Raw genomic sequence first — 10,631 nt, 5'->3', positions numbered from 1 at the left:
ATTATCCAGAGTATGTGTTTACCAGGCTGGGCTGTAATTCCCAGTGTTTTGGATGAAATGGTGCAGACAGATTTGACATGATCAATTTCTATTTGATAAGTTTTTCAGTTGTGAAAGGATTACACAATCCTGATCCCAAGTTAAAGGAGTTTCCCTGAGAAACTGCAACGCCTGTTATCTTAAGATATATAAAGAGAGAGACGGGAGCAGAGAGGGAGTAACCTCTGCATCAAAAGACAGATTCTTCAAAGATTTAATAAATGAATAATTCTTGTTTTCCTAAATCTCTGTGGTTTTCAGCAGAAGCGAGGTTCTGACAGGCCACCTGCCAAATGACAGGAAGGAACTCTGGGTTTCCCTTGCTCTCCTCACTCATTCCCTTGTGTTCTCCCTCCAGCTCTCGTGTGTCAATATTCCTTGTGTGGTGGTGACTTCCAGACACAGGTGTTGAGAGGCCCCTCTGGTCTCCGCACCTCAGTGTTCCCAGCTATGACCTAGGAGGTAGGAGTGGATGGTCTACCAGCTCCTCCCACCCCCATAGCTTGGGTTCCCTTCTTCCCCCTCAGTGGTGGCCCAGCCCTCTGGCACCCACATGCTTCCTGTTGGGTCTTGCTCAGCCTCACCCCAGACTCAGGGCGTTTCCTTGTCTGAGAGAGGGACCTGCTCCCGGCCATGCTGTCCCTGCTGCTGCTGTCCCTGCTGTGTGGGGGTGAGAGGGTTAAGTATGAGGGCAGGTCATGGGGGTCTGAGGTGGGGCTGCAACTGAGTGTCTCTGTCTCCCAGAGTCCCTGCAGGAGAAGCCAGGATACAATCTACAGCTGCCGAAGGTGGTGACAGTGCAGGAAGGCCTGTGTGTCATTGTTCCCTGCAGATTCTATTACCCTGAGGAATCCAGTTTTGCTTCTGACCCACTCTACATCTACTGGTTTCGCCAAGGGGACAGTCTACGCTATGATGATCTAGTGTTCACAAATGAGCCGTATCGAGAAGTGAATGCAGACACACAGGGCCGATTCCACCTCCTTGGGAATCTCAAGTCCAACAACTGTTCCCTGGGCATTACAGATGCCAGGAAGAGAGACGCAAGGACCTACTTGTTCCGAGTGGAGAGAGGATGGAATGTAAAGTACAACTATCGAGACACGAAGCTGAACTTGTGGGTGACAGGTAGGGCAAGGGTCTCTGAAAAGGATTCTGGGCCAAGGGATGCCCAGTGTTTGTGCAGAGACGGGAAGTGCTTCTTGTGGTCTGGGGACACTGAGGGTGGCCTGGAAGGGTTTCAAGTCCTGTGCTCAGACCCTGAGGACCTGGGCCTTCTCGGGACCTCACTCTGGGTCCCCAACCTCTTGGGATCCAGACATTTATTCCCCTCCCTCTTCCTCAGATCTGACACAGAAACCTGACATACACACTTTGGAACCTCTGACATCTGGTCGCCCCACTAACCTGACCTGTAGCCTACCAGGATCCTGTGAGGAGGAAAAACTTCTCACTTTCTCCTGGAAAGGGGACGCCCTGAGTGCACTGGACTCTCAAGTCCTGAAGTCCTCCGTGCTCACCTTCACCCCAAGACCGCGAGATCACGGCACCAACCTCACGTGTCGGGTCAAGCACCGATCATCTCAGGTGACCACAGAGAGGACCGTTGGGCTCAATGTCTCCTGTAAGTGTGGACTGGGGTGAGTTGGACACTGAAGGTGGTGAGAGTGTTGGGGGGTGTGTGTGTGTGTGTGTGTGTGTGTGTGTGTGTGTGTTACGGGAATGTGTGTGAGAGAGAGAATAAGAAGAAGGAGAAGGAGAAGAAAAAGTAGAATGAAGAGAGGCAGAGAAACAAAGAGTGGGGGACGTGGGGGAGAGAAGAATGAGGAGGTACAGAGACAAAGACACAAATAGACCCATAACCTTAGAAACCTCACTCTTTGATATGATCATGGGTGTCATGAGGCAGTGGGCAAGCAGTGCAGGAGTGACATGCAGGAATGGCTTCCTTCCCCATTTCCATGATTCCTTGGGTTTCAGGGCCAACGTCCAGGTCACTCCGGATCTCTGATTGAGTGCCTTCTCTCTCCATCCTAGATACTCCACAGAATCTCTCGGTCCTCATCTTCCTCCAAAATGACACAGGTAGGAAAGAGTCAGCCCTCTCTGGAGTGACTTGGAACAGAAGTGGGAAATCAGAGGTCAGATGGGATCTGCCTATAGGAACAGCAAGGATGACCCTCCCCCACCACTCACCGCACACACACTCTGTTCAAAGTGGAGAGTCTCACCTTGGACCTTCTCATATCCCTATCCTTCCTGAGCTGCAGAGCTTCCCACCCAAGACCTCTTTGTTGCCAGATCCAAGGCCTAGTCCATGCCGATTTTGTTTCACCATCGCGGGGCTAGGTGGTGCTTCTCGTCTTCCTTCAGCCTGGCCCCACCAGCTCTCCATCCTATTGCATTAACTAGTCAATTGCGCATAGCTTTCTGGAGCAATCTTTTCTCTCTCTTTGTAACTCCCTTCCGGTGATATACTGAGTCTCCTGTGAATGTATGAAGCCAAACACTTTTAGTCAAGCTTCTTAGGGTGTAAGTCTCCAGTCTTTGAATCCAATGTGGATGATGAGTAGGGTGGGTAAAAGGAGAAGAAATCTGGGCCGGTGAGGAGGGAATGAGTACTGCCAGTTTCGTTCCTTCCACTGCTCATAGTATCTCCCCATCTCTCTCTCTCTCTCTTTCTCTCTCCCCCCCCCATTTGTTTCTCTCTCCATGTTCTCTCTCCCTCTCAATCTCTCTCCTCAAAGCCTTCAACGTCACAGCGAATGTCTCATCCCTTACCATCCTAGAAGGCCTGTCCCTGCGTCTTGTGTGTGTTGTTGATAGCAACCCCCCTGCAGTGTTGAGCTGGTCCCATGGCTCGCTCGCCCTGAATACCTCCCTCAACATGAACGCTGTGGACCTGAAGCTGCCTCAAGTAAGGATTGAGAATGAAGGAGAGTTCGCCTGCAGAGCTCAGAACCCACTAGGCTCCCAAAATATCTCCCTGAACCTCTCTGTGCTTTGTGAGTGTGGGGACACCTGGGAGCTGGATATTGGGGTCCTGGGGAAGTGGTAGGCACTATTGAGCCTTTTCTTCCTTTTCCACAGATCCTCTACAACTACTGGGGCCCTCCTGCTCCTGGGAGAGCAAGGGTCTGTTCTGTAGCTGCTCTGCCCAAGCCTGGCCAGCTGCTTCCCTGCACTGGTGGATTGGGGATGAGCTGGTGGAGGAGAACAGTAGTAATGTCTCCTTCTCAGTCATCTCCAGCTCTACTGGGCACTCGACCAACAGCTCCTTGAGACTCAGCCTGAATCTCATCTCTGTCCTCAGACTCCGCTGTGAGGCCTGGAATGATCATGGGAAGCAGAATAGCACTGTCCTTGTCCTGCCAGGTTAGGGGGGATCTCTTGCAGGGGAGGCTGCTAGGGAGAAAAGATGGAGCCTGGATATGACAGTGCTAAAGACAGTCATCTCATGGCTTAGGAGCCACTTGGAGCAAGTTCCCCAAAGAGGTGGGAGGAAACGTGCCTGAGTCCGTGAGTGAGTCTCCTTTATCTGTGTCTTCTCTGCAGGAAAAACAGCATCCAGGGCAGAAATCATTCTGGCGGGCCTTGGAGGTGCTGGCGCCATGGCCTTGTTCTCCCTGTTTCTGTGCCTCACCTTCCTTTGCATGTAAGTCTTGATCTTAAGGAGGTAGAAGGAAATAAACAGTACAGAGTGGAGAGAGAGGCCACTGAATCCCAGAAACAAAAGAGCTGAACAGACTTAGAGGGGTCTTTTTGACCTTTGTGGTTGTTTTTGCCAGCAGCTTTATTCTGATATAACCCCCATAGTATACAGTTAATTCAATCTCTCTGACATCCTGCAGACACAAGCAAAGAGGCAGAGCCCAGATGGGAAGTCACTAGTGTTTGTTCTTATTAGTACAGCACTTGTCTGTCAGTTTGCTGTACTTGGATAATTTGTGGGTTGCTGAGATGCTGGAAGCAAATGCCAGGTGGGCAGGTTTTAGCAGAGCTCCCAGATTAAGACAGACTAGGAAGCAGGATTGGCCATCCACTTCTGAAATAACATGCCTCTGAAAACTCTATGAATGATACAGAAATAAAGCATCGGGATAGGACAGGGTTCAGCTCTGTCGTTCATAGGGTCACTGTGAGTCATACTTGACTTGACAGCAGCTAACAATGATATGCTTAATTAAAATGTAAATATGCAGAGGCGCATGGTTCAAATCCAACAGATGCTCTGCTGGAAAAGGAGGGGCAATCTCCTCCTATACTGGTCAGATCTGATTTGACAGTACACACACACAAAAATAAAAAATTATAATAAAATGTAAATATAGTCCAATGACTTTTCGTCATTCACAGGGCTGTGAAACTTTTCACTACAATCAAGTTTAGAACTTTTTCATCAATTTAAAATTGTGTACCTCTTAACCTTAACCTCTTAACTTGTTCTCCTTAGTCAAACTAATTCTTCAAAGTCCTGGACAACCACTAACCTACTTTCTGTCCCTATGGATTTACCTATTCCGGACATGTCATATAAACGGAATCACACAATATGTGGCCTTTTGTGTCTGACTTCTTTTTCTTAGAATTATGTTTTCAAGGACCATCTATATTGAACCACAGAGTGAGACTTCATTTCTTTTTATTTCTGAGTACTATCTTGCTCTATGGCTTTATGACATGTTGTTTATCCACTCATTGACATTATGGTACATTCACACAATGAAATAGTACGCAGCACGCAGGAGCAATGACTTTGTAAATTATGACCTAACTTGGGAGGAACTGGAGAGCATTATGCTGAGTGAACTAACTCAGTCCCACAAGGATAAATATCATATAAAACCGTTATTGTAGAAGGAGTATAAGGATCCAGGAGGGGTGGGAGAGGCTGGAAGCAGAGGGATGCGGATGTGCAGGGGGAAGGAGGGATTAATCATTGGGTTGTACAATTTGATGTGTGTGGGGGTGAGGGAAATTGAAAGGATTTGTTCAAATTTATATTTGAGTTTTGTAAATAAACTAGCAGGGAGGAGAAAAAGAAAGAGGGGTCTCCAGTTTTTTACTCCCTTGGTCCAAAGTGTGGCTTCCCTCTGTAAGTCTTATCATTCAAAAAGGAGGAGCCCCCCCTCACTTTCAGGAGGGCCTCAAAGCCCAGCTCCAGGACTTGGCACTTCAGCTGTCATTTGCAGCCTCTTCACCAGGAGCGGAAACAGCCTGCCTACTCCCAGTGAGCCATCCCAACTGCAACATGCTCCTTTCCCCCCTTAGCGTGAAAGCCCGCAGGAAGCAGACGTCAGGGACAGCAGAGGGCATGGGTGATGAAGACCCCATCATGGGCACCGTCTCCTGGGTGAGTGACGTGGGTGTCTTCACATACGGGTAGCCTGAGCTCCTCCAGGTTTCTGCAAACATGCTCATCTTGCTAGTGTCTTCCCACTGGCACTGTCACCTCCCTGGGCACTTACCTGGGCAGGCACCTGTGGAGCTGTCCTCTTCTCTGTTCTCCTTTCATCTCTCAAAGCCAGTGAACCACTCGGTTCCTTAGAACACTTTTTCCCCAAGTAAAGCCAGTGTGGACCGAGGACTACTTGCCTTCACAGACTGATCCTGAGGAAGTGGGGTGACCATCGTTGCTGACCTCTGAGCTCACTCCATCTTCCCCAGTCTCTTTATCTAGTTGACCTTTCTTATTCAGATACGGAGGTGGGGGTTGTTCACGTCCATCAAGCCAATTCTGATGCGTGGTGACTTCTTGCGTGCAGAGTGTAACTGTTCCATCTGATTTCCTAAAATCCAGGGAGCGTCTGACTTTCTCTGGAGTCATTTCAGCCCAAGATGGAATCTTATGAATTGGTGTTCACTATACCACCTCTCACCAACCATCTACCAGTCCTGACATCAACTATCCCTCTTAGGACACTTTCTACTTCTCTGCTGGTTCCACCACTTGTTGTACAAAGCTCACAGACCATACTCACAGCTGTGTGTTTTATTAGGGAAGTAACAGGGTCAAGAACACCCAGGGTGGCCTGTTTTCAGCTGTGCCCACACGCACACCTCTTTCTGGTTCTCAGCCTCTCCACCCATCTTCTGCACAGTGCTGTTGCCTCTCTTCATCTCTGGAAAACTCTGGTGGTCTCGTGCCAACGAACTGTGCTGCCGACCCAAAGTCAGGCAGTTTGAATCCACCAGCAGTTCTGTGGAAGAAAGATGGTGAATCTCCCATCGTGAGATTTACAACCTTTGAGACTTGCTGAAGGGTCAGACATTGAGTTGGTTCTGATTCAACGGCACATGGCAATAACAATAACCATCTCTGATGCCACAGTGCATGTGCTCTCTCCTCTTCCCCTCTCCCCCCTTCCCCCTTTCCTCTTCTCTCATCTCCTCTCCTCCCCTCCCCTTCTCTCCCCTCTTCTCCCTTCTCTCTCTTCTCCTCCCCCTTCTCTTCTCTCGTCTTTTCTCCACTCCTTTTCTCTCCTCCTTTTCTCTTCTCTCCTCTCCACTCCTTTTCTCTCTTCCCCTTCTCTCCTCTCCTTTTCTCTCTCCTCTCTTCTCCTCTCCTCCCCTCTCCTCTCCTCTCCTCTCCACTCCTTTTCTTTCCTCTCCTCTCCTCTCTTTTTCTCTCCTCTCCTCTCCTCTCCTCCCTTCCCCTTCTCTCCTCTCCTCTCCTCTCCACTCCTTTTCTCTTCTCCCCTTCTCTCCTCTCCTCTACCTCTCTCTCTGTGCCCTCGCTCCCTCCCATCCTCCCTCCCCCCTTTCCTCCCTTTCTCTTCCACCCCGATTCCTGGACTGTGGAAATTTTCAGCACGGGTTCAAAGCCCAAAGAGCTTGCTGCCCTCCCATTTTTTACTGGTGGTCATAAAGTTCCCCTTTCTGCCTCTGAGACGGCTCACTTGTAGCCCGGTGGAATGGTAAAACCGACCAATGTCCTAATTGAGGTCCCATATTTCTTATAGTCATGGTTATTAGCAATCCATTTCCCTTGGTTGGCTACAAGCACCTTACTTGCATCTTCCCAGCCAGTCATTTGTAAGATGTTACAAGTTCTGTGGGTAGAAGGGCCATATTAAGTAATTAACTGCACCACAGGTCTTCAAAATGAAGACTTTTCAGAAGCCAACCACCAGTTCTGTTTTGAATCATCATCTTTCTGGCTGGTAATTGTGCATTTGCCTCCATCAAAGAGGGCTTTCTTGTTACTATTGAAAATGCTATCTTCTTCTAAAGTCAATTTTTCAGTTACTTAGTGCTGGTATATAGATACCAAAGTATTTCAATAAATTTTTTTTTCATTTTTTTAAAAAATCAAAACACATAAACACAATGTGGCCTTGAGTGCCATTGAAATCTTCCTGCAGTGACTGGAGGAATCCCAGATCTTAGTCATAAGCCTTAGTGGCACAGTGAATTAAGTGTTGGGCTGCTAACTGGAACTTTGGCAGGTCGAATCCAAGGCACTCTGCAAGACAAAGATGACGTGGTCCACTCCCATTATGGCTTATAGCCTTGGAAACCCAAAGGTTGCCATGAATTGAAAAGGGCAAGTGGTTATATATAATATAAAATGGCATATATAAAAGGCAGCTCTGGTGGTCTAGCGGCAAGAAGCTGCACTGCAATCCAAAAGGCATGCAGTTTGAGGCCACCAGATGCTCCATGGGAGAAGGTTGGGCACGCTCCTCCTGTGCAGTTAACTACTTCTGAAAACCCACTGGAGGGTCAGCTATTGGCCGGTTCTGACTCTATGGTACACAACAACAACAACAACATATACAAAGACTTATGATGGCAATAGGGCATATATAAGCCAAAAGAAGATTGGAGCTTTGAACTTAGCAGCCATGGGTGAAAGATGAGACAGTCTGATTTTATAGATTCCAGCCTTGGAAATCCTACGGGGCTGTACTGCTCTCTCCTACAGGCTCTCTACGGGCTGGTGTTGACTCCACAACTCCATGGCAACAAGTTTGATTTGGAGTTTTTATGGATAAGCCTTAACTGTCCTTTCTCTGTCGTTTTCTTCAAGAATTTGCTTAATACCCTCCTAGGTAGGCTTCAGTGGAGCTCTGGTAAAGCCAAAGATTAAGCATTGGGCTCCTAACCAAAAGGTCAGCAGTTCAAAACACAATCGCAGGGTAAAGACGATGCAATCTGCTTGTGTAAAGACTCACAGTGTCCGAAGCTCTTTGAGGCACGTCTGCTCCTTCTCACAGGGCTTGCGTGAGTGGGTTCTGCATGCCGGTGGATTTCAGGCAGGTACTGAGGAAGATTTCCCTCCTGGAAACCTTTCAGATGCATTTTCTTATCCTAAGAGATTTCCGATTTCAAGAAATGACCCACCCTCCTGTATTGCTAGGGAAGTGAATGCGCGTATACAGACCTCGTCTTGTAAAGGAAGCGCCCATGTAACACCGGATTGTGTGCAATGTGTGATTACAGGTTGTAACCAGTTCCTTTTCATTTCCCACCACATGCCAACCCAGAGCTTCTCCTTTTTCTTTCCTGCCTTGAAGGGGCTGAGCCCTTCTTCTGGGTCTCATTAAGAGTCTTCACGAAAGCTGTGTCTCTTCAGAATGGCACCCACCTCTCTCTTGGGATGTCAATTGTTTGGGTGCTGGGAATGGTGTTTGTTTTCTCAGTAGATGCAGCAAAGGGTGACACACACCTATGCTTTTATTTTATTTATTTTATTATTTTTTAATTGAGATTTTAATGAAAGATTATGGATAACTTGGATTTCCAATCATTCATTGTTGTACGTTTGTTGCAGACCGAGGGTCCCAAAGAATGGAATAATTTTATAATTATTAATAAAGAGACAAACCGCCAGGAATGTGATAGAGCAGAGAGCATAAATCAGGGGGCCAGCAGTTCTCGACTGAAGACCCCAAGCCAAGCTTCTCTGTGTCTTTATTGAAAATTATCAGGAAGTAAATCACAAAGAGATTTCAATGCAAATGAAGCCAAGCTCTTTCTATTGAAAACCTTCTGCTTGACTCAGGAAAGAGGGGTTCACAAATGCAAGAATTTGGGTTACCGTTAAGGATTAGCCTTGATACCTCTGGGTGAACTCTAGGTCAGGAAGTAACACTCTCTCTGTAGGGGGCCCCTTGCTGTCTCCTGTCTGCAGGGAATAAACAGCTCATTTTCTAGGATCTGCCACAAGAGAAATCCTAACTTATAAATCTGTAATACCTTCAATTCCTGAACCAGGGTTTTCATATAATATTTGGTATAAAGTTTGGCTTCCCTTATACATTTTCCTCCCTGACCACCCCTTCCCCCTCTGTTCACTTTTCTCTTTGAAAAGAGAAAAAAATATTTCATTGTTATACAATCCCACCCCGGTCCACTTTACTATGCAGTTCTTATTCTAGACTCTTGTCAAGCAAATAATACCTAATCATTTGTCCATTTTAAACAGTTATTGCCTTCTTCTGTTTCAATGCACTGTATATTTTTTATCTCCTCTTTTCTTAGTTTTCCCCCAAACCCAATGTCAATCCTGTTTTATAAAAGTGGCATTATGCAGTATTTGTCCTTTTGTGACTGAGATATTTCACTCAGCATAATATCCTCCAAGGTCACCCATTTTGTATAATATTTCCTAAATTCCTTGTTTTTCAATGCATATTATTCCGTTGTGTAAATATACCACAGCTTCTCTATCCATTCATTTGTTGATGGGCTCTTGGGTTGTTCCCAACTCTTTGCTATTGTGAACAAAGCAGCAATCAACATAGGTGTTCATTATTTATTTATTTTTTTTAGTGTGTGATTTGAGTGAAAGTTTACAGGGGCTTTTAAATCATGCAGATTTTGTTCAATGGCATCAATTCAAATACAATCTCTAATCATCCATTCAACCCATATAGTTGTTCCTTTCACCTATCTTAATAATTGTTTATTATCTACTTACTCATTTTCTGCTCCCCTCCCCTTCCCTTCTTCAACTTGGTAGCCATAGGAGAATGATTTTGTGTATGTGTAAATCTGTCTCAGCTGTTTATAATAGTAGTTTTAGACACTATTTGTCTTTTATGATGAGCTTGTTTCACTCAGCATAATGCCCTCTGGAACACTCACGTTATGTAGCACTTTATGAATTCTTCATTGTTTTTCAATGCTATGTAGTACCTCACTGTGTGAATGTATCCTAGTTTATCCATTTGATCATCGATTGGCCCTTGGGTTGCTTTCATCTCTTTGCTGTTGTGAATAACGTTGCTATAAACATGAGTGTGCATATGTTCTTATTGCAGCTCATATTTCTTCAGGATATCTACTTAGGGAGCTCTCGTGGCCTAGGGCGTAAAAAGTTGTGCTGCCAGCCCAGAAGCTGATGGTTTGAATGTACCAGTTGATCCTTGAGAGAAAGATAAAACAGTCTCTTACAGTGTGATTTACAGTCTCTGAAAACCTACAAGAAGGTCAGCTATGAAGTAGTCAAGAGTCTAGGGGAGCTCTGGTGGCCTAGTGGTAAGGAGCTGCAACTACAATCCCAGAGGCGCATGGTTCAAATCCACCAGATGCTCTGCGGGGGAAGGAGGGACAATCTCCTCCTGTACCAGTCAGATCTGATTTGA

The 10,631-nt window shown here is 46.5% G+C and overlaps 1 protein-coding gene across 1 annotated transcript in view; it reads left to right on the top strand.

The window, feature by feature from the left end:
• The first annotated feature begins 672 nt into the window (after positions 1–672).
• SIGLEC5 (sialic acid binding Ig-like lectin 5) overlaps positions 673–10,631 on the top strand; it is a 12,081-nt gene continuing 2,122 nt past the window's right edge. Inside the window, exons 1-8 of the mRNA XM_006901888.1 lie at positions 673–709; positions 784–1,167; positions 1,385–1,663; positions 2,077–2,124; positions 2,787–3,044; positions 3,130–3,414; positions 3,595–3,694; positions 5,311–5,392. Coding sequence (XP_006901950.1) covers positions 673–709; positions 784–1,167; positions 1,385–1,663; positions 2,077–2,124; positions 2,787–3,044; positions 3,130–3,414; positions 3,595–3,694; positions 5,311–5,392 — 1,473 coding nt within the window. The remainder of the gene's footprint in view (positions 710–783; positions 1,168–1,384; positions 1,664–2,076; positions 2,125–2,786; positions 3,045–3,129; positions 3,415–3,594; positions 3,695–5,310; positions 5,393–10,631) is intronic.

The sequence above is a fragment of the Elephantulus edwardii genome, unplaced genomic scaffold (assembly GCF_000299155.1).
Source record: "Elephantulus edwardii isolate Elephantulus edwardi_28Jun2011 unplaced genomic scaffold, EleEdw1.0 scaffold00348, whole genome shotgun sequence".
Taxonomy (NCBI): Eukaryota; Metazoa; Chordata; class Mammalia; order Macroscelidea; family Macroscelididae; genus Elephantulus; species Elephantulus edwardii.
Note: the sequence above shows the minus strand (reverse complement) of the source record. Positions and strands in the feature narration are given on the sequence as shown.